Genomic DNA, 27139 nt, shown 5'->3' with positions numbered 1-27139 from the left:
GTTCTCAACCTCCCATGTGAATAGGATTTATGAGGTTAACCAGTTCCAGCCAAATCCTCTCGCTGTTACATGCCAGCAAACTCATGTCACTTTGTTCCTTGGAGCTTTATTTTCAAATGCAGTAAGGCAGTTTGCAAGCAGCAGTACTGCAGGGGCCCTTTTCCTTCTGAGAGAAACACTTGTGCATCCATTTTTATGAGTGTCTTCCACTGTGCATTTATGTGCTAGTCACTGGCTGCTGTGAAGTCTGAGGTTTGCTCCAAGTATTTCAGCTGGGATCAGATTACTGTTGCACACTGTGTCTCATTTAGACTAAAATAACCGGAAGTAAATGGATAATCTTATAAAAATTGCTGGAATAGTTCATTAATTCTGTCCTTTTGATTAATAGCTACTTTGTGTTAAGCAAGTTAAAAAAATCTCAAGGAGCTTAATTCTTAATTCAAGGAGTTAAAAAAATGAGCTGCATATTTCAGATGGATTTACATTTTTTAATGCTGCTGATTTTAGTACTCTCTCAATTTTTTGTACTAATGTGGCTCTTTTTGCAATTTCCCTGTTGCTTGATACAGAACAACCAGGAGGAATCTGCTGAGGGAATTTATGTGTCAAAGATTTTGGAAAATGGACCTGCAGACAAAGCAGAAGGCCTGCAAATTAATGACAAGATTATTGAGGTAAGAAAGAAACCACACCAATGGATTAGTCTGTCATATTATCAGATTAGTAAAGGATTTTATGGTTTTCACCCTAAGTAGGTTGTAATTTTTCCTCTTTTGCTGTGTCTGAACATGATTCTTGTACACTGAACTGCTTGAACGTTTCTTAGAATTAAAGAACAAGATGGATTTTTCCAACAAGTAATAAATTTACTGGTATGGGGATTAAGCTGATCTAGGTGAATCAAAGGTGTCAACACTTAAATAGCAAGCAGTAGAAGCATTTTGTGTTTCTTTTCATTAAGTTGAGAAAGAAGATGAATGACTGAAAATTCACAGGTTTAGTGAAACTGATTTTGTCCTGTGTAGGGACTATTATTTTCATGACTCTGGGACAAGGCAGAGAAGTTGGCTTGCTAAGCACTGCTGTGAAACCTCTTTAGCAACTAGAGGAAGCACTTCCTGCTGTATGATCAGCAGGAGATCATCTGTTGTTCTCACCTGAATCACTACAGCATTTTCATGGTCATGTAATATGCTAGCATAGAATTTTCAGTTTGCTCCTGCATTGTATGCAGTTTTTCTCATAAAATAACTATAAATAATAAAATAAGTCAGTTGGAAGAATAGGGTGATGTCTAGCCTGCACGTGTACCTGTAATTAGCCCTGTAAGAAATCTCAGAGGAGCAGTTTACAAGGGTGACTGAAATGGGCTCCTTAGAGTGCTGCCAGGATGGCATTTGCCATCCCAGCTCTGACCCAACTCACAGTGACAGCACGTTCTGCTGGCTCATGTCACTCCAGCTCTGCAAGTTCAGGGGAGGCTTAGAAGCATGGTGTGAACTTGCAGGGGGATGGGTGTTTGAACAAAGACACGTGAAATAAGTGGATTGGAAGACAAATCAGCAGAGTTCTGCTGCTGGTTTCTTGTGTTATATACCTGCTAAGGACTAAAAGCATATGCTAAGAGGGTTTGAATGCTGGCATTGCTTTTAATGTTGGGAGCCTAGAGCTGTGAGTGAAATCAAATGAATATATTTTCTTGGAAGAATAAAGCTTATGCTTTTGGCTGGCAGATAGATGTATCTCTAGGAGACACCAAGTGGGCTGAGCAGAACTGAACTTGCAAGATATCTATTTCCCTGAGGTATACAAAAGCTTTCAGATCCAATTTTTTGGTTTTTGGAACAGCAGCCTTATACTGTAAAGATCTATTTTCTTCTGACATTACTATTTCACTTACCACATTGTGTTTGGGTTTTTTTTAACAGACTGACCAGCTATGTAGCTTCATGCATTTGCTCAACACTTCCTGCTTTAATTTAATGTGCTTTTATAGTGCTTTGTTTTTTTAATGACAAAATGAAGTGTTTTTGGAAGAAGGAAGAATAAAGTCCCAAACCAACATTTATTATATATGAGGTCAAATCTCAAAATGTCAAAATAACTGATGCTTGATTTTTACTTGTTGAAAAATTCTGGCTGCATAAAGTCATACTGAAACAGATTTCAGTTCTGTGTGATGTTATAGGTCCAATCTAGCATAAGTATTCATACAGCTCTGAATGGAGTACCATATTAATATGCAACAGCTTTGTATATGACTTCTGTATTCAGTCAAGCCTTTAAAAATATTTTGGGTTAGGCCAAAATTTCTAGTATATGTTTCAGTGTTTCCAATTTTATTAGACCAAAATAAACAGAGGAGGAGAAAAGAAGTAATTATTCCTCCATGCTAGATGCAGGAAACATCTGGAGTCAGAACACTGAATTTTTCATTTCCCATGCATAGCTATCAATGTCTTCTTGCACTGGGATGCCCTGCCAGCTCTGATGTGGTTTGTTGTGAAAGATCATTCTGAAAACTTTTGCTGTGAGGAAATAATCAGGGTGGTGTAACTATTTCAGAAATGTTGGCAGGTATATGGAATATGAGTTTTGGTGAGAAATTGATAGGAAGTGGGACTTCTTATTGTTTGCTTTTCCCTTTTTTGGTGATCTGATCTAATGGGTGATATTTTATGGGGCCATTCTTCAATAATCAAGAGCAGAAGGAACTGATGTTGTTTTTAGAGCCTTTGATAGCTTAAGTCATTTGTTTGGCAATGGGATGCCCGGGGTGCTTCTAGCAATGTGTATCTAATGGGATAATGGACAGAACTATCCCCTTAAATCAGAAAATCTGTTCTCAAGGCATATTGTTAAATAAAGAAGGTAGTTTGTTTCAGTGGTTTATCACATGTTTAACAAAAATTAACTGCACATGGTTGACTGTGGTGAGTTTTGCAAATTTCAGATGACCATCTCATGGGCAACCTAGTGCAGCAAATGGATTTCACAGTCCTGTGGCACTGGCAGATGGAATTGAGAGCAAAGGCTGGTAGAAATAAGTGGTGTTGCCTTTTATTTTATATATATCATTATCTATGCAGCAACATTGCCAAATAATTAAGGTATTTGAAAGAATGCCAAGAGAAGGAATCAGATTTCTTCCTTGAGGTATTTATTCTAAGTGTAAAAGTGCCACACAAATGACTGGAGTTACTGGAAGCTTTTGAGATCTATATGCCCAGGATATAGACCCTCTGACACTTTCATTTGAAGAAGGTTGGTGTTTATTTGGGCTTTGCCCTCAGGGAAGCATATTTTGTGCATGAGGACCTGAAAGCTGAAACAGATGCCTGTGTGCTGGCAGCGTGGTGGTGCTTGAGAGTGACAGGGTGACAGCCCCAGATCCCCTGTGTCAAGGGACTGCATGAGTGATGGTCACTGGACCCTTGCTAATTGTTTTCACTGTTCTGCTGAAGAACAGGTTTCAGGCACAGTGTTATCCTCTTTATTAAAGGTTCAACCCTCTGTGAAAAAATTACTTGTTTATGCAGTGTAAAGCTGACCTGGGACAGTGATGTGCACAAGCAGCACTTTGAGATATATATATATCTATCTATCTATATCTATATATATATATATATATCTCATGTGTGTGTATGTATATATGTATATATACATATATATATATGTCTGTGTGTGCATATGTATATTATATATATATGTATATATATGTGTCTCTGTGTGTGTGTATAGATATATTATATATATATATGTATGTATGTATGTATGTGTGTATATATATATGTATATGTTTCCAGGAATCCTATTATAAGCCCCAAGTGATCATTATTTATTCATCAAGAATAAACCCTTACAAATTACTTCTATGTAGCAGGTTCCTGCAGATGTCATGGTCTTCTGATGCTTTTATAAGTTTAAATCCAAAAATCTAGCTCCCTTAAATTGAGATTGCATCATGTTTTCAAGGACTAAAACTGTTCACCTTCTGTAAAATGCATCTCATAAAACTAGATGCAGCACTGATATCTGTGACTCCCAACATGAAACCCTTGGATATGAGCAGATACTCAAGCTCTACCTTTTGGATCTCTGCTTTCTTCCTTTCCACCCTGCCTCTGAATCCTGTCAAGAGGAGACAAGCAGCAAGTAGTGCACAGGGATGTTTATTAGTCTGTGTAGCTCAAAGAATTCTGTTTTCATCTATGAGAAAATTATATTATTAAAGTGTGTTTAGAATGGTTCTCATTTATATAGCTCAGCATCATTTTACCTCCCCTTTACTGCATGCTAATCATTCCTACTGAGTAAACTCATTGCTCATCCCTGTTCATGCTTGATTACCTCCTCAAGGCAGCATAAAACAGCTATGACCCTTAGCAATGTTACTGATACACACAAGTGATTCACCTGCTGTTTTTTTATCTGTACTTATAGTTCTGAGCAGTTAATGCTGAAAGCAGCTCTTTCCATATGGAGGAAAACTTGTATCTCAATTTGCAGACAGTTCAGCTTCACATAAATAAGGCACCACATTGGCCAGGTCTCCAAGTACATTACTTAAAGCCTAGTTACCAAGCTAGTCAGAACTAGTTATTTGAGTTGGTTTTTTTTTTTTGTTTGTATGATACTAATTTTACAGATATTGGCATGTGGTGTCCTCTCTTTTTAAGCCCAGCTTTAGAATAAAAATAAATAAAAAAAAATGATAGTTCTTCTCACCGTCTTCCATCTGTAAGTCACAGTGTCTTGCAGAATACTCTTTAATCACTTCAATGTTTTACAGAAAATATATGACCAGGACAGAACTTGCAATCCAGATAGAATTTCTGATGGTTTGTTTTTTTTGTTTTTTTTTTTTTTTTTGTTTTTTTTTTTTTCTTTAAAAGAACTTTTTTTTTCATCAATTTGAGGAAAAGGAGCAATTAACATTGCTCCTTTTTATTTAACATTGCTCCTTGTTAATTAACATTGCCAAAGTAGGTTTGCCATATAACAAAACAGCAATGAAAAACTTTGTATGCAAAGGGCTAGGTTGAAGTCCAAAATATTAATATGTGGAACTGTAAGCACATCATCAACAGAAAGGCTCAAGTGTTTTTCTGTTCCTTGCACTGCAAGGAAAAGACTTCTGTTTTTTGACTGTCAAGTGAAACTCTCAAGTCCTTCTGCATTTTAGTCAGTTGATTCTCATGAATTAAGCAGGCATGATGGAGAAGAAGGGAAAGAAAAGCGTTTTTAGTCTGGGATCTTTAAGTCTGAAAAATAAGACAGACGCATTTATATATCATGACTGTGAATTTTGTTCACGCAGCCTGAGCTCCATAAGTGGATGATAAATAAGGCTTCATCCTGTATTCCATGTTTCCCTTTGTTCTTTCCAGTTTTTTGGAGAGTATTCACACAATGGCTTTGAAGCACATGTTAGCAAAGCCAGTTTCAATAAAGATGAAGTCTTAAGGCTTATCCTGGCAGAAGTAACTTACATCTGCTAAGTGCCTACACAGAGACTTTTTTAACTATTGCCAGAGTGCTGACTGTGCTGTGTGTCAGTCTTGTGATGTTTTATCTTCTGCATGTTTCTGTCATTACACTCACTATGTTGCTCAAGCAAAATCTTTGATACTAGTCATGTTTATTTGGCTAAGAATCTCCAGTGTCAGATTATGTCTGTAGAAGTAGTGAGTCTTAAAATGTCTTGCTGGGATCAGAGCCAGAAGATTGGGATGACTTTGAAACAAAGCTGCATAAGATGTGGCCAGTAAAATCTGTATGGTAGCTAAGAAAGTTTAATAAAATAACAAATTTTAGTGGTGTAGCTTTCAGTGCATCAAAGTATGCCTTAGCTATATTAATTTCTCTTAAATCTGTAACAAATTCAAAATATTATGCTGCAGGTAACCAGGTTTGGCACCTGCAATCATTAGATAACTCCTAATTAGTGTGAAAGATCCCTGGCATAATAAATTAGTGAAACCACAGGCTTAGAAATGTCTGTAGAATCTTTTCACCTCTCCCTCACCTTTTGAGATACAGGTTTTTGGACACCTGTAATCCTTCATGTGTCTGAGTAAATATTTTAAGTGGGGTGTGACCTGGCCTGCATAACTTCGGTTGAATTGGAGCTACTGCCCCCGCTGGCTTTCTTACTTAACAGAAAGCCTTAGAGTGCTTCTCCAAAAAGCAAGAGATCCTGGTTGTGGTGTCTCACTGAAAAGGATAGAATTTACCTCTCCAGGTAATTGCCCTTGTTACTAAGGCAGAGGCTCTCCTGTGTTAGACCAACGTCCACCCAGCCTCCTCAAACAGAGCTTGGTGCCAGCAGGTGTTTAGAGAGTCAGGATTATCCCGTGGTGATCTGGTGTGAAACAGACACTAGTTCCAGGGAGCTCTATCTGGAATACTGGTCCTGCCCTTTTCCAGGTAAGGGCTTGTGACAATACACAAGAATTTCCCTCTTTCTTCGACAGTCTTGCATCTTACATGACACTTTGTTTAATGATACTTGCGTTTCTAACTTCACAGTGCCTTGACTTTGGGAGGACAGATAGCAAATGCTGATAACCAGGAAATCCTCTACCTAGGACACTTTTTAAAATGTGATAGATGGGGTTCCCTAATTGAATAAATGCCAGTACTTAGGGTTTTCCTCCTCTGTGTTTTAACTCAAGCTGCAAGTGTTAGCTGAAGGTGGTTACTGCTGCTGGTGCCCACTGTCAAAAGGCCATGAAGGCTGGATCTCTTGTAGGTGAAGGAACTTAGTGTTCAAGGTACTGTCTGTTCTGAAGTTGACTGTAGTTATCCTAGAATGCCTGAATTTTGTAATTCAGTTTACAGATCAGCAGTCTACATTTGACTGGACTTGCTACAGGTCTTTAGAGGTGCCTTCATTCCTCTCTATTCTCTGAACTAAAATGCAAATATTGTGTTTAGAGAAACAGGTTATGTTCCTTCCAAAAAACACTTAAAATTCACTGTCTGTTTTTAAAAAGAAAAATGAGAGTTTTATTTTTCTGTGACCTAAAGCATCTTGAGTTTTTTTTGGTGAAGTATATTAGTCTTATGAAGACTTCGCAAAATGCTTCTGTCCTAAAGAACAGGAAGAAATAAAACAAAATTATATTTAAGAAATGGTGAAATTTGTGTGATAGAGTAAATAGTGAAAGGCAAGATTTTATGGACAGAAATTCACTATTTGAACTCTTAGTTGACTGAATGAAGTCTTACATCCATAAAGAGGCAAAATATTTGATACTTTTTGGATATCTGTGTAGTACAGCATCGTGAAAAAATTCTAAAATGCCTTGTTTTCTAAGAGGTGGGGTCTTTTAATCTGACATATATACTGAGAACTTGCTGTGGATGCAACTTTAGAGGGGCCCAAGCCTGTAGGAGGGTTTTCTGTATTTGCTTGGTCCTGTACTCACAGAGAAACCAGGCACATGTGCAAGTATAATGCTGCGTTGTTTTTGTGAAAATATGTATGCTCACAGTGCTTTTATCTAAAAAATGAGGGAAATGCCAAACGTGGTTGGAATATGACCATCAGATGAACTCTCCAACTAGTTTATTTGCAGAATTGGTGTATTTGACAGATAAGACAGTGTTGTCCTTTTCTGTAAGTCTCTTCAGGTTGGGAGTCATGGATCTTGGTCAGCAAAGTGCTCCTAGTAAGCAAAGAAAATCAATGCTGTGGTAGCTGGAATGGAATGAGGCAGATGGGGCAGAAGTAACAGTGGGAGAGTATTTCTGAAATGTGACCCAGCATGAAGGAAGTCAAGAGAGTATGTGAAGTAGAAGTGGTGAAAATCATCTTCTACCCTGTTTTTTTATGCTACTTCTACCACGCTGGGTGTTTGTTTAGGCAACTTACGTTGGGCATAATGAAAGAGGCTTCAGGATCTTGCTTCCACATGAATGTGCATAACCCCTGCTCTCCCATGAGATATTTCTATTTTGCTCTGACTGTGGGGGATCTCTACAACAGATGGATCACTGTAGGAGCAGAAGAGAAAGAGTGAAGTAGAATGTGCAACAAAAAAGAAAAATGGGAAACTTTACAATTAAAGAGTACAAAGCACCAACCTCAAGTTTCCACAGAAGTACTTTCTAGTGCTTGCTCATAAATAGGAAGTGTGGAAGAAATGGAGGACATGTAGGAATAGGGGCCACTGAATTGTCAGATTAGATCATCTATACACAATGTCATGAACTCTGATAGGTAAATGAGGGGGAACAGTACTGGAGCAGAACTATGATAACTGTACTGGGTCTGCAGAGTTAGGCAGTTGCTAAATTGGCAACTCAGAAATGTTGTTAGGTAGGAAGGATTTTGGTTAACCTGTGGAAGAGCTGAGTAATGTAAGAACCTGCAAGATCCCATAAATGCTGTTGCTACCATGGGCCACAGATCCCTCAGCATCGTGTGAAGGCCTGGTCACACCCATCTCCTTCAGAAAGTGTCTGATCTCACCCCTGAGGTATAATGTGTCAGAAATTTGGCAAGTTGAAGCTTAGCATCTTCCTAGAGGCCCTGTTTGATCTTGACTTTGCTGCATGTCATCTTTCTCTTCCTTTCCATGAGTATTTTTGGGGTTTTTTAATGGTTTAAGGTAAACCTTGCAAAACAACAAGACCTGAGCATCCTTCCCTCTTGCCCAGCAGCCAGAGCAATGCAGTTTTATATGTAGCTGAGGTAGTAGGTTTAGAGGAAATTTTGTTTGTGTGAGGTGTTCATTAAACACTTTCAGGAATGCATTAAACAACTTGTCTAACAGCTGTCAAATGCTGTTGCTTTCATCCCCTTCCCAGGAAGACGAGGGCATATGTAGGGGAGTGTTTTGTTTAGGAATTTTCCAAGTATTTGCATATACATATATTTACATGTCAGTGTCTATTTATGTTAGAGAAGACAAGATCATGGAAATGTATCTTTATTGCTGAAGGTGCAAGGTCTTGTGTGAAAACCCTTCTCTTGGATCTTTGCTCTGGGAATGATCTTGGGCAACCCTGAAGAAAGTGCTTTCTCATCCATTGATAAGCCAAATCTCCATGACAACTGGGCTGTAGGTTGTGTACCATTGCCTTGGTCTTGGTCCAAATCTGTCTTAGAGATAGGGTGAACTTGATGGTTGCTGTGGAGCCAGGTACCCTAACCTGGTGAACTGTGGAAATCTGAGAGCAGGAAAGGCATTCTCCAGTGACTTTCCTTAGCCTTGTCAATCACATAAAGACCAGAAAAGGTCAGAAGCTTCAGAGAGGACTTTAGGAGGTATCAGGGAGATCTAACCCTTTGAGGCTCATGTGATCAAGAAGAATGGAAATAATTGATGGCAAGGCCAGCCATGGAAAGCTCTGATAAAGTCTGAGACCATGCTGAGTTTGGTGCTTAGAACTGAAGGATGTGTGAGGAAGACGTGTCTCTCACAGCACATGCTGCTGGCACCCAGAAGCTCTTGGCATTTTCAGAAAGTGAAAAGAGCATTCTTCAGCCTTTCATGAAGGTTTCTCTTTATTGTGGTTGAGACAACTTCACAGTCAGAGGAGTTGACAGCTTACATGTGTTGTGCGAATGCAGAATCTTCTCAAGTCACTGAATTGATTGTTGCAATCCCAAGAATATGAGCTCCAAGGGCTTTGATCTCTTCTTTTTCTTAATCAGCTAGTTATATTTTTAAGGAGTAGGTAATCACTGTTGTCTATAATTGGAGGTTGAATGAAAAAAGCCTTTAGTGTTCTCCAATGCTGAAATGCTCTAAATGAAGTAATTATTCAAGGCTTCACATAAAAAATTAATGATCCAGTTTTTAAGCTGTGAAATACAGCAGTGTGTTGAATAGGAGAATGTTCCTCCTTAGAACTTTTGAATAGGAGTAGTAAGAAGCATGTACAGCACTGGGCTTTCCAAATGCTTTGAAAGTAAAAGTGATAATGTTAAAAAAAAAAAATTTCTTTGGTAACTTCTCTCCAAAATTAAACTTCCAAAATTTCTGTCCAAAAATTCTGCAGCATTTGAAGCCATACTGTTATGGAAAAACCAATTTTCTAATTGGCAAGAGCCGATGTGGCCACTTCAAACCACCAACAAAGACTATACTTAGTAAAATCAAATATGCTAAGCAAAGTACATTTGTTACTAATACACAGACGATTTGGTAAATATATGTTTTGTTTGGAATTGCAAATGTAATTTTACAACTTTGAGTGTAGACCCAACTTGATTGAATCATAACTGCTGCAGGAAAGGAGTGCAGAATGACTCAACACTGTTTCTTAATTCAAATTATTTTGGAAGGCATTTTCTTTATGAAATATTGTTGACAAAATAAGTAATGGCTCCTATGTTTATTTACATAGAAAGTTTATGCATGTTATTTACAGGATATGTCTTTACATAATTTTTCTTTGAGGAAAATATTTGTCTTTCAAGTAGCCAGACTGGGAAATAGAGAGGGAATGGGAGAAATTACAGGAAAAAAATTTAGAACTGTTCACATCCTGCTGATTTCTACTTAGTTTTTAAGTATGGTAACCTTATTTGAAGATCACTGTATTCCAAACACCTGTTAAATGGTTTAACAATTTTAAAATTGGATGACTTCTGATTCTTTGTGTCTAGAAGAGGTCACCCAATGTGGGAGAAGTTCTGAAATGGGTTGCTAGAGAATGTGAGGGTTTTTCCCTTTTTCTGTCTTTCCCTTCCTATTTGGAGCATCCAACATTTGAGAGACCCAGAGGCTCAGAGCTTGCTCATCTGTTTCCAAGTACAGTCTCTCAATCTTGCATTTGTTTCTTTAACCACGCTGATCAAGAGGGTAAATATCTGAAGTCCTTCCAGCAGCTTGTGGGAAGAAGGCATGCTATTTTAAATGGAAGGGATTTGCTGTCTTGAGTGAATTAAAACATCTGGATCCCTACACTTCTCTGTTACAGTCTGATTGATTTAGGCGAGTCCTTGGCACATGGCAAACAAGGAGCCATATGGTCTTCATGCTGTCAGCAAGATTTTTGAGCACATACCTCTCTCTGCCTGGCCCCCAGCTTTCTCTGGTAGCTGCTACTGTGACCTAAAAGATAAATGTTCCAGGAGCTTTCAGGCTGTTGTGCCCTTCTTGAGCAGATTAGCTGCATTTTTTGAGGTGTACAATGTCCAGCATTTGGACTAGAAAGTTGAATCCTTCACTTCCTCTGCAGTGCTCAGAGCCCTGATCCAAATCAGATGCCTCGTGCTAGTGCCAGATGTGTAGCAGCAATTTCTGCCTTACACTTTAAGTCTATAACTTGCACTTCTAACTTGCACTTGCATGTTGTTTTTTTAAATTTCTCCATAAAATCTCCGAGTGCTTGGTGCAACTGGTTTTTGGTATGCTTTAAGTGTGTGATTATATGGAAAACTGGCTGTTTTGAGACATTTTTAAACAGAAATTTACCTTCTAGCTACCAAGAGAATGGTGTTAAAGCCATTATGCTCTTTCTAGCACACCTTTTGATTTTTTTTCTTTGAGTGGTAGGCAGAATAAGTATGATATTTTTCAAAAATATATGGGTTCTTTTGTGTTTCCAAATACTCAAAGTGCCTTATTATTTTTTTAAAAGTATTTGTAATGATTTCTCTATTTTTCATTTTTATTTAAAAATAGAGCAGGGAGAGTCTGAGTGCTAGGACAAATATTTCTATTTTTTTCAATATAAAAAGAAACTGGAAGAAGGAAAAATGGTTCAAATAATAATTTTTTTAAAGAACTCTTATTACTGCTAGAATTTCTCATTAGATAAATGTAGACCACTGTTTTCAGCCTTCTTTTCTAAGTCACTTAAGTACTGGCCCTTGTACTAAGAATGTGGGATTTTTTTGTATTTTTTGTTTCTTCCCTGCTATGGAGTAATGGAAATATAAAGGATCACTATTCATCACTGAGCCCAGAGATTGAATCTTCTAATTAGCACAAACCACGGACAATATTTTAAAGATTAAAGAACACTATGACATTTCAGAATACTTTTCAGAGAGTGAACTGTTCAGACAGTGCTGTTAATTCCTTAGCAGAGCTACTGAAGAGCAAAGTTTTCATCCAATTCCTTAAACTCATTTTATGTTGGTCAGAGCCCTGCAGTCCATTACAGCCATTCTGCTGAGGGCATTACCAAGTGTTTCAGGGAGTTTTAGTAGAAAATGAAGAACTCTCTGGGTACATTATTGACTTCTTGCCTTGCATTTGTCTCTCTCTTTTTATGTACTTTGAAACAAAAAAAATAACCACTCCTGCTTTCTTAATCAGAGTTGCTACTTAGTGGATAAATACCCTGTCCTCTCAAAAACTTGTCTATTCAGCTTGGAGCCATTAAAGATCTGTTCTGACATGAGAAGCCTGAACTCCATAATCCAGTTGCTAAGTTTTTCCTTTGATTCATCCACTAAAAAATGAAATGAGACTTGAGACTAATGGATTGGACAGAGAAATGTGTGGTAGACTACTACAAAACAGTGGAGTCTAATTATAAATTGCAAGCAACACCATTGGTGCTGCTTTTTCCAATTTTAAATGAGTTGAGCTTTCCCTGAGTTCATGTATTATGCATTTTACCATTTTAAATGATTGGCCAAACCCTGATGAATCCATGTTACTAAGTAGTAGAACAATTATAAGTGATGTTCACCAGCCTGTGTCAAGCTATCTGCTTGTTGTTTACTTGTTTGAGTGCTGATTATGTGTTCAAAGCACTGCAAAAAAGCCCCACAAACCAATATAAAATTAGAACCTATAGCACACAGGACACTTGAGATTCATACTGCCTATGGATAAATATCTCAACATTTTCTCATTCTCCAAGTATTGAAGATGAGTTAGACATATATTTTTTAGCAAATGTGATTAGTTCAACCTGAAATATTTCACTTAGTGATGTTTGAGTTAAGATGAGATTCAGCTGAAGCAAGTGTTTGTGATACATCTTAAACTTTCTGGAATTTTCACACGAACCAACATATTTTTAGTGCTTTTTAGTGCTTTTGGGGTTAGATTGTTGGGATAATGCTCTTTGTACAGAGGTCTTCACTATTTAAAGTCAGAACAAACTTTACTGAATCTTGTTTCATTCCAGAATGAATAAAATTTAAGAAGAAATAATATAATTTAGTTTATTCTTCTTTGTATATTATGTCTCACATAGGTCTGATATTCCATTCTTCTGGAATTATATAATTCACTAATTAAATGGAAACTCATAATATGTAAAATGCCATCATAAGTACAAAGAGAGACATTCAGGTACAAAACTGGGCTCAGAATCTACTTCCTATGCTGTGGTACTCCCGTTTGAGGTGGCCTGCTCCAACTCAATAGTCCAAATGTTACATTTCTCACTGTTAAATTTTTCATTAAGCTAACCAAGCAAAATAGGCATACAACAACAAGATCAAGATTTATTCCATGTTTCAGATATTTCAATTGCTAAATTTTAAACGTTGTTACTCAAAATCTGGCAGGAATTATCATGAAAAAGGATGCAACTTGAAATGCTCCAGTTAAACCCTCCCTATTTAGGGACTAACTTTGAAATCACCTAACATATGGTTTCATGTCATATCCAGTCTTGTTAATCTCTACATCTTTACAACTGGAATAAAGTAAACCCAAGAGTAGGATGGCAGTCTGTGTCCCCTGAGGGATGGTTGGTGTGACTCTGGTTTAGCTGGCTCTGCTGCAGAGAAGAACGAACCCCTGTGTCGGCTGAGGGCTCGTGCTGGATCTCAGCTTTGACTGTTCCCTGTGCCTTTGTGGAAGCCAGCAAACTCTGATACTGGCAGCTTGTGGAGGAGTCTGAATGGGTGTTTGTGGAGCCTTGGTAATGGGTTTTAGCAAGTGAAGGTGCAGATGTGTGTTTGAAATGGTTCAGGGCAGCAGGCATCGAAAGCAGCAGAGCAATGCTTCATTTTTCGGCAGTCTTCAGAGAGATGGAGTTTGTTCAGAGAAACAGACCATGCAAAGATTGAGAGGCTGGTACTGAGACTGAGACTCCTTTTGGCAAGAGAACAATAAAAACTATTGCTCAAAGTAAGCATTTTTTATCTGCACTTTTATTGCTTTTGGGTTTAGTATTTTGCATAGAGGTCTAAGTTACAAAAGGGAAGAAGGGTAGCATCATTTATCAAACTAAGACAGTTGAAAATTTTGGAAGGCTTTTGGGCAAATGGTGTTTTCATTAAAACTGGCATGGAGAGGTTTATTATATATTTTTACTTAAGTTTATCGAAGTTTTTTGGTGGGTTTTTTGTTTGTTTGTTTCTTTTTGGGTTTTGTTTTGTTTTGGGGTTTTTTGGGTTTTCTTTAGACCAGGACTGACAAATAAGGAGATGTGGAGATTGCTTCCTGCAAAATAACATTTCCTTTTCTTAGTTGTCTTCATTGATTTTTGTATCCAGAGTTTATTCTGGAGTTTCATGGTTGGATGTTTCCACTCAGTTTCAACATGCATATTTGAGCCCTGGACAAGCATATCAGGTTTTAGGATACACACATGGGAGATGCATTGGTTCTGAGAATGCCTCTGTGGGGAGGCATTAAAAACTACATTTGGAAGATGTTGGCTGTAGAAGTACCTTGGAGCTTTTGAAGGCTACAGAGAAAACAGGGAACGCTTGGCAGCAAAAGCACAAGCACCAGTGTAAACTGTAATCACAAAATAGCAATCTAAATATGAGTCAGACTAAAAGAAAGTTACAAATGTTTAATGTTAAGTGTCAATGTTTAATGTTCAGTATCAATTTCTTATAATACTTTTTAATGGTAGGTCTTGTAGCATTTTATTTGATACAGTTCAGATATTAATGGACTAGCATGTCAGACACAAGGGGATAATATAAAAGGAACAGCTGAAGTTTTATCTATTAAACAGACTTTTCCAGTCTGATTTTCTTTTCTTTACATGGTTTTTCAGCTGTGCACTCTGGATATTATTTAACTTCCCTTGCAACTGTTTTCCAACTTCAGCCATTGTATGACTGTAAAACTGTGCTTTTGGGATGGGACTTAAAATTCCTTTTTAGAATTTGTGAGCTGTACCTTTCGGTGTTCAGAAGGCAGCTGCTATTGTTTTTCAAACTACTGTTTCACATGTGAGGGTTTGGAAGTGTTTAAGATCCAAAGGCACTGTGAGTAACAAACTAGAAGAGAATAGACTATTTTCAGTTGGAAGGGACCTACTGCAATCATCTAGTCCAACAGCCTGACCAATTCAGAGCTGAACAAAACCTAAAGCATGTTATTATTCGATTCTCTTTCTCAAAGTCTAAAATTGTAACCACTTTAAAGGATTTATTTTTTTTTTCAAGTGCCAGTGTTTGCATGAATACTGCAATACAGCTTTCAGTCTGCATAAGGAGTGGTGGGGAGCAAAAGAGACTGACTTAAATGCATGCACTCATTATTTCCTCCAGTAACTCTTCAAGAACTTGTGAGGCTTTTGAACTGTTTTGTAGAATTCTGGTAATGTCTTGTCTTATTGCTCCAAACTGAGATAGTAATGCAGTGGTTAGAACTCTTCTCTTTGTGGATAACCAAGAAAATGCATGTGTTCTCCAGAGGTTTCAGGTCTGTGTGGGTCTTTGAAAAGTTTTCTGGAGAGTCTGTGTGCATTTTGGTGTTGGGGACTTGCATAGAGAAGCAAACTGCAGTGAAATCATCTGCAAGTGTGTACCTTGAGGTGAATCAGCCACACTTTAACATTTATTTAAAATATTTCAATTGCTATATCCATAATGACATGTAAATATACAACAAATGGATGTTTATATGTGTATATGTAGTTATCTAAAATCACCTGTGAGCTGAGGAAGTTCAGTCTGGCATAAATATTTACATTTACTTTTAAAGTTCATTAAAAAATGTTTCCAGGCAATTTGTGTATTAGGTGAAAGGGTTTTTTTTTTTGTCGTCTTGTTAATCTTTTTTTTCAAAAAAGAACAATCAGTGCTTTTTAAATCTTAAATAACATTGGTCTGTTAAACACAAATGCTCTATACTAATTGAAAGCCATGGGCAAACGCAAAGAAGAGTAGACCTATGTGTTTTCTTCTTACTTCATGCTTTTATCTGAAATCTTACTGTAGGAAATATTTCTTACTTGGTTTTGAGAATAGAGAAAATGTTTTCAGTATTTCTTTGTAAAATCCTGCTGAAAATATTTCAAAAACTTTGATTCCTTCTTGCACATCTGTAATCACTTCTGTTTTTCACATAATGCATGTTAATGGCAGTTAGCTGAACTGAAGAAATGGTGACACTTTCATTGTATTTCTCTCTATTTCCTGGAGATTAACTCTTTCTTCCCCTCTGCTCATGCATCTGGCATCTTTTCTCATGTTCTTGGTGCAGAAGCCTTCAGCTCTGAGTGAGGGACCACAATCATCATCAAAGAAACCATTCTTATTTCTTCTTATTTTTCATGCACTTGTTTGCTGCTGTTTGATAAGGCTGTTAGAGAACATATTAGAAGTCAAGGGGCACATGACTGAAGCCATGAGCTGCTCTCAGTAAGGTCAGTAAGGAGAGGAAGGTGGTCATGTTCCTGTGTGCAGAGTGGGGCAGGAGATGCTAGGAGGGACTGTGCAGCAGCAATTGGAGAAGAGTCCAGCACTCTCCAGTCTTGTCATCAGCAGCTTTATGTAGTTAATTAATGAGTTTAATTCTTGTCATCTCCTTATCTTCTGTGAACTTAATTGCTTGGCAAAGACTTTGTTTTACTGTGTCAGGGTTTTGCACTGAGAACCTGACATTTGAGTTTTAGCTTCTGGTTTTCTCCCTTTTTACGTAAGTAAAGTCAAAGTACAATTGAAAAAGGCTTTACAGCATTGCCAGGTGGAGAGGTCTTGGGTAGTTACTGATATTTGAGTGGCTCTCTTCGTATAGAGTCAGGTTGAAGAGCAGCTGTTGGAGTCTGTGTCATGTAAACTTGTTCTGAGATGATTCCTCTGAAGGAAACCCAATTGATTGGGACCTGGGCCCAAACAGTTGGAGCTGAAAGGCTGGATCAATGGATAAATAACAGTACTGTGGAGTAGAGCCATGGCTACTCCCCATTGACTAGCTGGGTGTTCTATTAGTGACTCTGTCCACAGAATGCTCATTTGTTCAAAGTAGTCACACAGACTCCTTGCTGTACCTGAACAGATGCATTAAGAAACAGAGGACATCAGCAAGATGAGGACTGTTGCAGGATCTGCCTCCTTTTTCCTCAGTGCTGTGTTACACACTGCTGCTTAAAGATATATAATATACTGGGTGCTCAGAGGCTATTGCTCTTTGCAATAGCTGTGGAGGTGATTCTATAAAACTGTTCTTGGCTCATTGTAGAGTTCAAAACTTGAGAGATTATTGCACAAGTTGACTTGTGATAAAATGCTAAGTGTCTATAGTAGTATATTTCATTCATTCTGTTTCCTCACTTTGAATGATTAAAATAAATAAATAATAAATAAACAGCTAGATAATACTCTAGTATTGATGAACGAATTTGCCCTTTCAGTAGGAGGCATTTATACTATTAGTAATTTTATTACCATCAAGAAACTCCAAAGGAAATATTTCTGTAGACATTGCTGTTTAATTTTCTATAAATAAGACTGGTAAGTTTATTTTTATTGTAGAAGCTTTGTGGAATTCAGAGACTTGTTTTAAAAATTATGACAAAAGTAACAACCTCCTCCTTCAAAAAAAGTCCAGTGTGCATAATTAATTGAATGCGTGTACTTGTATACACAGGCAAGCTGTATTATGTACCTTAGTTTTCATACCTGATTTTGATGTAGACCACCCCATTTCATGGGAAGTTGGCAGAGGTCTGTGTCATTTCACATTAGGTGCTGAGTGTTGCAAGTGACTGACCTGCAGGAACTGCCTGAGGGTGGAAATGGAGCTGCTGTGGTGGAAAAGGTTCCAGGATCAGCTGGAAGCTGCCACGGTTCTCTGGGGCAGAACCCATTTCCATCAGCAGCGTTGCCATTAGAGTCAATCTGTGCTTGCTCCCAAGGGACTTGTATGGAGAGACAAAATCAAAATGTACAGATCCTTGGTTTTACAGATATAAGCAGATTTGAGACTGAAAAAAGGCTGTAAAAATAGAGAAGCTTGGTTAATGCACAAAGCAATATTATTCAGATTGCAGTGAATAGTATCCTCTGATTTCATGTGCTGGGCTGCAGCTCTGGTAACCAAAGGATGATGGCTCTTTCCTCTGGCCTCCCATGCTTTGATGTGGAGTATAGCTTGCCTGCTAAATCTACTCTTGCAAGTGTTGAAACGGCTTGGGAGGCAGTGCTGTAACTTATGCCTTCCTGTGAGTCTGCTGCTGATTAATTATTGCTGATCTTTGTGTCTAATCAGAGCTTTCACTCCATGTATTTTGTCATTAAAGAGTTCTGGGAGTTTTCAGAATCAAGATCTACAGACCATGGTGCATAATGCTAATTCAACAAGATTGTGACTTCCTCATAATGCAAACATGCTTCCCTACCTCCTCTTTTTTGATTTACTTCATTCAATAATGTTAGCTGCCAGTGATGTTTAATTAGTTTAATTACTGTTGTTGATCCTGTCAGGAAGTTTCCTTGGGTTGATGCAGACAATTTCTAATCCAACTGCTTAATATTGGCTTATGGTTGATTATAAATTTGAAAATATTGTAAGAGTCTGGGAAATCCAGATAATAACACTTGATAATAGTTTTAATGCTTAATCAAGCTGATTATTTTAATTTACATATATTTCCTGAAAAGCAAGCACTGATTGAGTATGACAAGGATTAGTTTCAGATCCTAGAGGTCCTTTGAAAATTAGGAAACAATTGACTTCTCTGGGTGTGGACATCCAAAAAACTGGGAGACAAAGCTATGCTGCTGAGTCATTCAGTGAATCAGATTTACCCACTGATAAGAAATGGGTTAATGAATGTGTTTTAACAAAAAGGACATGGGGAGCAAGGTGAGAGAACTTATGCTGGTTGAGTCAAGACCTCAGCTGCCTTCCCTCCTGCTGCATCAGGCTGCCACGTCAGAACCCTTAGCTGGGTTTTCAGGGCCAATACCTGCAGTGTCTGACCTACATGGTGTGCCTGCAGCTAGTCTGCATCTACAGGTTGGAGTGCAGCATGCAAGAGTCCCACTGCTGGGTTGGTCCACTGCTCCTGGCAAGGGCTGTCAGTTGCTGGGAATGTGCCATTTATCCAGTCTTTAAATAGCTCTCATTTTATGGAGGAAGCCCTGGAGTGCTCCTCTCCAGGGCTGTGCAGTCAGCTCTGCCTGGTGCCCTTGGCCTTGCCTGCTTCTCATGAGCCAGGAGCCCTGAGACCTTCTCAGGGCCCATTCTCTGCCCAGCCTGTACTTGTGCTTGGGGTTGCCCTGACCCAGGACCTTGCACTTGGCCTTTGGAGCTTCATGAGGTTTGCACAGACCCCCCCATGAATCCTGTGTGGGTCCCTCTGGGTGCCAGCCCTTCTCCCCAGCATGTTGACCACAGCACACAGCTCAGTGTCACCAGCAAACCTGCTCAGGGGCACTGGGTGCCACTGTCTGTGTCACCAAAGGCACCAAACAGTGCTGGTCCCAGTACAAACACTTGCCGGTGTGTATTCACAATGTACTGCATACACACAGAACTTGTTATAAAACGTGTGTCTATATAAATATATATATTAACATTTCTGGATCTGTCATGTAAAATCACTGTGAAAACTATGCAATGTAAAACCTGTTATTGCTGATTGGTTAAATTCTGGCCTGTAAATGAGATGATTTTCAAAAATGATTGTAGCTACTCTGAGACTTCAGTGTGTGCTTGTTTGTTGATACACCTCTAATCTACTTACTCATGTATAGCTTTTGAGACCAGCTAAATGAAATTACAGTATTAGGACATGAACAATCTCAGTGTTAAATATTTCCACAGGATTTCTTTTTGCAAAGTCAGGCTGCCAAGCATCGTTACAAATGATCTGGTAATTATATACTCCCTTAAAAAAAGATTAATTTTAGGAAGGACGAATAGGATTGATCACTTTGTTCGCTTTTGAAGATTAATAATGAAGTACAAACTTCTAATCACAGGCAAGCATATATGTCTCTTCTTTCTATTTGGAAATACCTATTTCTCCTTTTTATTGAAAGACTGAAAATGTTGTGGACTTTCCTCAATTTTCATTTGAAGTAAATGTTTTTTTAACTTGTACATTTTCATTTTGGTCTGGTTATCCAAAATTTGAAGATTTCTGGAAGTTAAAAAAAAAAACCCACAAAGAAACCAAACTACCTCTTCAAAAATTGAATCTGAATACATTGTATTTTCACAGTTGTTTCCAAGAACATCATTGAGCAAAACAGATCAGAAAAAAGCTGCTATATTTAAGATAAAGAAACCTAGAAAATAATAATGCATATAAAAAGCTCTTCAGATCTTTAAAGATCAGAATGAAAAATAGATGAAATTGATTATTTTAACGTGATTTTAAAATGTCACTTGTTAGTTTTTACAAGCTTCCACCTATTGTGATTGGCTTTATATTACCTGTTATAGTGAGAGAAAAGATTTTTACTAACTTACTTGAAAAACAAGATGATATCATTCTCTTATGTATAGGTACCATTCAGAATATTTTTTTTTACTTTTATAATTGCAATTTAGTGAAATGGTTTATATTCTTGTGAACCATTCAGAAGGCTATTAATGGCTCTTTTGTCCTGTAAAATGAGCCAAAATACATATGTCTAAAATCTGTTTTCCTTTTTTCATTAATGTTGTGAGAATAAACATTACAAATAGCCTGAACTGAAATCATAATAACAGCACAGATCCAGAGAGAGTGAATCCTGTGTTTGAGAGTGATATGAAAGATTATTATCCACCCTTTCTTTAATCTGCCTCTACAGAGAGCACAGAGCATTTTCAAGCTCCATTCTCTCTCTGGAACAGTGGCAGATGATTGTGATCCTGACATTTACTTTTCATAGTAATGGTCTTGCAATACATTAAGGAAATTTATAATTTGATGAATTTGCTTTTGGGTTAACTTTAATTAACTACACCATATTGATGGGTCAAAAGTTTGACTGCATACTTATAAAATAAACATTTTGAAAATCTAAGGTAACAAAAAAAAATCATTATCTGAAGATCTTTATAATTTGTCTGAAAATGCAACAAAAATACATAGTGGATTTTTACATGCAGTGACATCTTCTAGCTGTCTGCAGTTGGGAATGTGATTTAGGTTCCTAATAACCATGAAAAAAAATTTTTTGGGTTTTTTTTTTTTTTCCCTGAAATATCTTTGGTTTCATCCAAACACACATATAGACTGCCTTTACCTGTCACATGAAAGTTTTCATTTCATGACTTACAAGTAAAAACTTTGCTTCTTTTAAAGTGTTTCTCTGCCTCAAATGAAAATAAATGCTAGAGAAAGTAAGTACTTTAAATTAATTAAAATTGGAGTTGATATCTCAGCATTTATCTCATTTTGGAATACATAGAGGATCTAAAGACATACTAAAAATATTACTTGAAAATTAATTTTCTTGAGGAAGAAACAATAATACCACACAAAACTAACTCTTATCAATTTCCAGACCATTATATTTAAATTGATAGATGGAACCATAACCAGTCTGAAAGAAGAGTGTGGACTCCTGTTTATGTCAGTAGTGGTTGAATCTGTGTTTTGACATGCAAAATTTAGTTTGTAGTGAACATCTGTATTTTGAGGAAATGCATTCTAGCCATTTAGTGTGAAATATGAAATGTTTCCCAGTAATCCTTCAGCTGAAAGAAGCAGGGGAACTGAGTTTTGGTAAGGAAAATCTTGGAATTTTCTGTGCTTGGAGTTGCAAATCAGATCTCTGATTTCTCCATGTCACTAATTCCTATTTTTCACCTACAGCATTTCTTGAGAAAGGAAGCTGCTGTGAGTACCCCTGCCTGGCCTTAGACTTTGACACTTGGTCATGAATAGACAGAAGGTGCTTTACAATTCTCTGTTTATAGATTCTGCTTCTGTTGGAGATAGTGGCAGTATTTTTTCCTATTCATTTACTTTGCCTTTGAGCAGTGGGTTCAGAGGAGCATTTTTCTGATAGCCTAAAAAGATAAATTTTCTTCAAACTGAGTGTTAAACTAGTGCTCCTAGGGAGGAAGAAGCACAGTCTTGGAAATTGTCTTTTACAAATAAAACCTAAACAACTCATAAATATAAGGACTAGTCGCAATAAGATCCAAGTTCTTGTTTTGTCAGCACAGTATTCTAACCCATGTTTTGTCTGCATTTTAACCTGTTGTGCCAAATGGTTATTTTACCCCACACTACACTGCTGTGTGGAGCCACTTATTCTGTTTTGTGATTAAAGACTTTGAAGTTCTATACCAAACCGTAAAACTTTATCTTACAAACACCAAAGACAGTGTCTAGAATATAGCCAAAATTTCATTCCAGCCTTCTTCAAAACCACCATGATAAATTCCTTACTATGTTTAATTTCACTTGATATAAATGGAAAAGAAATCAACACAGTAATAGTGTAAAATGCCCTCAAAGGCTGTGAACTCCACCGTGAGCCTCTTCCCAGCAGAAGCTGGGGAGCTAACTGGGGAAGGAATGTGTTTGCTCTACTCTGACTTTTTGCCTTGCTCTGGATACTGATCAGCTGCAGAAAGGACCTTGAACTTGATGGTCCTTTGGCTTCAGGCAGTGCAGTGCAATCCTTATGGGAGGACTTTGTGTTTGCTGGGGTTCTGGTCAAGTCATGCTCATTCGCAGTCCAAGCTGCTGCCCAGAGTGTATCTGCATCAGAGCCCAGTGTCCTCCTCTGACAGCTGGGCTTCCTGCCCCAGTGATCACAGTCAAACCCAAATGTCTGTTTTCCTTTTGTAAACCTATGATAACCATGAAAAAAATCCATGTTTTCTGTAGCCAATTTTTTTCAGAGCCAATGATTTAAATTTTTCTAGGTAACCCCACATGATATCTACGTGGATGTTTGTTTGCTTTTTTGTTTTAAGTTGGCTAAAAAAATACAAAAACATTTTCTCTCTTGGGGTGTTACTGAAAGTATTAAAATGATTTTGTGCTTTTTCCTAATCTATCATGTTTGATAAAATGTCTTTTTTAGGCTTGCTGATTAACATATCCTCTTCTGAGGGTTTTGTGGGTTTTGTGTTTTGGTTTGTTTTTGGTTTTGTTTTGGTTTTTTTTTTTTTGTTTGTTTTGTGGGTTTTTTTTTGGGTGAGTCTCCTGTTTTTTGTGTGTGTTTTTGTTATGTTTTAGCAGTGTCCATAGCATTTCAGATAAACTAGGCACAATGACTTTATTCTGTTGAGAAGGCTACACTCAAATTATACTTTACATTCTGCTGAACCAAATGTGCCAAAATGATTTAATACACAATTGCTCTGTAACTTACTCCTAAAATCTTGACTGCAGATACTGGTATTAAAGTAGATGTAAGGGAATTTTGTCTGGTGATAACTGAGAATGATGAGCAGTGGCAAAGATCTCTTATATATAAAACACCTGTTGAGTTTGGAAGCTATCTTTGAAAGAGCCCAAGGGACTCTGATTCTATGCCTGCTGACTTCAGCACACTTATTAAGGCTGATGTTTCACTGATACCATTGGCAAAACTTATAGAAGAAGGGAGAAGGCCAAAGGGGCTGCCATTCTGCAGCACTAGCCACTTTGCAGTATGCACTGGAAAAGTTTGAGAAGGCACAAGCAATGCATAACTAACATACTGTTGACTCACTTATGCGGAGTGATAGAAAAAGAGCAATGACACTGATTAACAATGAGGCTGATGTTACTTTGTGTCTTAGGCAGGAGTATAATTTGTCATTAAATAAAAAAATCCCGGGAAATGGTTTATAAATGATGCACTCAGATTCACTGGAAATGTTTTTCTCTGCTCCAAAACCCCTAAGTGTTTATGATGTGTTATTCTCACAGCTCATGGTTAAAAATGGTATGTATACACTTCAGGGAAATGTGAGTATCAGGATCTGAATGGATGGCAAGATGTCTGTATTACAGAGCTAAGAGCATTTGTGTCTGTGCTGGGATATCCACGCTGTTATGTCACTTAATGTGTGGAAACTTTGACTGATGGGAAAGTGCACAACGAGTAGAAACACTAAAATATCATTAAGAAGAGACAGGCAAGTGGATGGTTTTAGGGACACATATCCTAACTCACCAGACTTCTGTGGTAAACATTTGTTAGAGAGAATTGCTGTCTGAAGGCCTTCAGAGTGGCTCAGTAGCCAAACACATTATCAGATTTATGATGTTTCCTAAAGTAAGAAAAACATATATTTCCATCTTGTAAGCAATAATTAATAATAGTCTACAGCAGTTAAAGCATTCTTTGACTTTCTTTTTCTAAAATAACATTTTGTGATTATAGGTTTTTAAGAAGTAGAAAAGAATGCTTACTATTTGCAGCTCTCACAATGATAAATATTATTCTCCTTCTATGTCTGTTAAAACTCAGGTTAAGTTCTGCTTGCCTTTAGCTTGGAAATGACCAGTTTAAAAAAAAAAAAAAAGAAAGAACTTTTGAAAATCTTGATTGGTTCAGGGCTCTAGTTTGCAGTTCATGGAATCTGCTGAAATCAGAGATGATTATTTAGCCCTATGACAGATGGAGCCAGGATGTCTGTATCATCAAAGAGAGGAAAAATGAAATGTGAGGGAGCAGAGAAGTCAGTAAATATGAGAATAATTGGAGTGGGCATGCAGAGGGGGTAAGGAAGGATACATTGCTGACACTTTTTTTTAGAAATCAGCTTTGAAGCTGGTCTGTGTAAGTGACCTCTACAGGCTAAGCCAAAAGAGGTTAGATAAATGCCCAGTTCTGTGTAAACCTTTCAGGAACACCTATCTAGAGCATTTTTTACAATGACAAGACAGTTGTGCTTCTTGCAGAGGATGAACTAAATTGTCTGAATTTGTCTTTTACAATTTGACCTTGGTAATATGCTGGAGTTTTTAATATTCTTTGAGGGTTTCCTCTGGCTTTTGTTAGTAAGTACATTCATCTGGTTAGGAAAAAAACCCTCTTGATTAAATATATAATTAAATTCTGTATCTTTGAAATGCTGAATGTTGTTCATTATTGGAAACATGAGGGAACTAAGACAGGGAACTAAGACAGCTATGGACTGTACTCAGGCAATCAGGTTATAACATCCTTTTAACTATTGGAGATGGTGCCTAAAACTAATTACCTAGTCTATAGTACTCCCACTACAAACCTGTTCCAGAACCTTGTTTTGTTGGTATGGTAGACCAGTTTCCCAAGTGATTTTATAGCCAATATTGTCAGTATCAGCCTTTTAGAGTAAATGATTGCTGTCTTTCTAGAGTTTGTTGCTACAAAGTCATTTTTAACACTCAGACCTTTTCTTGATGTTGGTACATCAAACAAAGCAGGTTCTTCTGTTCTTCCTGCAAAATTTAGAATTGGGTCTTTGTCTAGGGAAGAAATTTGGGCTACAGTAAAGCATAATGTTGAATTAGAGCAGGAAATAGGACAAGCTGAGTGAGGTGTACTGGGAACTGCCTTCTGCACAATATAGCCTCTTTATCATCTATCCAACCTCCCTCTTTCTGGTGTTTGGAGAAGACAGAGGATTCTCTGTCTCTCCATGACATGGATGTCAGTATCTGTCTGTGAAACCTCACAGTGGAGTGTTTCTGTTGCTTTCCTGATAATGCTGTGGAGCTCAACAGCCTCCACTTGTCCTCAGTTAAACTTAATGAAAAAGATTAGTGTAATCAATCTAAAAATCACTGCTGCTAGTTACTGTGAAATACATGATACTAGATGATAGACTTTGAAGTAGGGTGGTCTTCAATTTCTTTTTAAACTTTTATTGTACCAGTTTTATACATTATTTATACAGAGAAAAGATGAGGGAAGGAAGTTGAACACTCAGGTAGGCAGGAGTTAATTAATTGTCAGACTTCTAAACTCTATGTGTGAATATACAGCATAACTTTAGTTATAGGACTACAGCTGTGAGATTTTGGAGAAAAGGGCTTTTTGTCTGTAGAGTTGAACAGATTATGCTAGATTTCAAATTGCTTTGAAAACAGAGAACTACTGAATTGAAGCTTTTTTGGACTGGTTTGGTTTTTTGAGCAGATGTTGTGTGTTTGTCCCTTGGAATATTTGCTTCAAAGTTTGCACTATATCTTGCGATGGCATAAAATACATCTTGAGAAACATCTGAGGGGACAGTATTTTACCTAATTAACGAAGCTGTTTTGTTGGTTCGTATAATGACTTACCAGTTTCTCAGTTTAAATTGTCTGCTTCCAGACATCATCTTCAGTTTGTTGTGGAATTGGTAGAATGTTTCTTTGGAGAGCACAAGGGATCTGGGGGAGACTGGTCATGGGTGTAGTGTGGAAGGTGTGGTGTAGACCATCAGCAGGTGCCAGAGCTCCTCCTGGGGCCATGATTTAGAGTTTGTTGCACCTTTTCCATTGCAGCAAGTTGGGTGAGTCACCTGTCTGTGTGTACTAGAGTATATTCTTATATAAATATAGATGGTTATGTTTGTGAAGATGAAGTAGGCAAACTGCCTAAAGAGATCTGGTAAAGGAAGAAGAATCTGGCAGCAGGTGGGAGGCTAGGCTACCTGGAACTACTTGTGAAGGAAAATGTTTTTTCCCCTGCCTATCCCAGCACATTAAAAATATGCAGTGACCATCTGCTGTCCCTGTTCACATCCTCTGTACCTCCCCCTATAAACATGGATTTAGGAAAATGGTTCCCCTCACAGGCCTCTGCCCTTCTGGTTTGAGGACTAGAGGTGCTAATAGGGGCTTACTCAATGGGCAGGTTGTCTGTCCTGCAGATGTCTTTCAGCTGCCCATCTGCACTTGTTTGACTACTGCTATTTTGATTAGCAGAAGAACGTTGCCTAAAATCAGGGCTTCCATTAGAAGTCAAAATTGATTAATGTTTCAAGAGCTAGTCAATAAAAAAGGAGCAAAAAATCAACTAGAAAGCTTGGCTAAATCACACAACTTTCACATAGATATCTTTGCTCACGATGAACTGAAAAAATAGTTCCCTTAAGGT

General features: G+C 37.7%; 1 protein-coding gene across 1 annotated transcript in view; it reads left to right on the top strand.

Moving 5' to 3' along the window:
- Window positions 1-27139, top strand: part of PDZRN4 (PDZ domain containing ring finger 4) — a 230550-nt gene that overhangs the window by 6180 nt on the left and 197231 nt on the right. Inside the window, exon 3 of the mRNA XM_054631745.2 lies at window positions 573-677. Coding sequence (XP_054487720.2) covers window positions 573-677 — 105 coding nt within the window. The remainder of the gene's footprint in view (window positions 1-572; window positions 678-27139) is intronic.

This window comes from Agelaius phoeniceus, chromosome 5, assembly GCF_051311805.1.
Source record: "Agelaius phoeniceus isolate bAgePho1 chromosome 5, bAgePho1.hap1, whole genome shotgun sequence".
NCBI classification, from domain to species: Eukaryota; Metazoa; Chordata; class Aves; order Passeriformes; family Icteridae; genus Agelaius; species Agelaius phoeniceus.
Note: the sequence above shows the minus strand (reverse complement) of the source record. Positions and strands in the feature narration are given on the sequence as shown.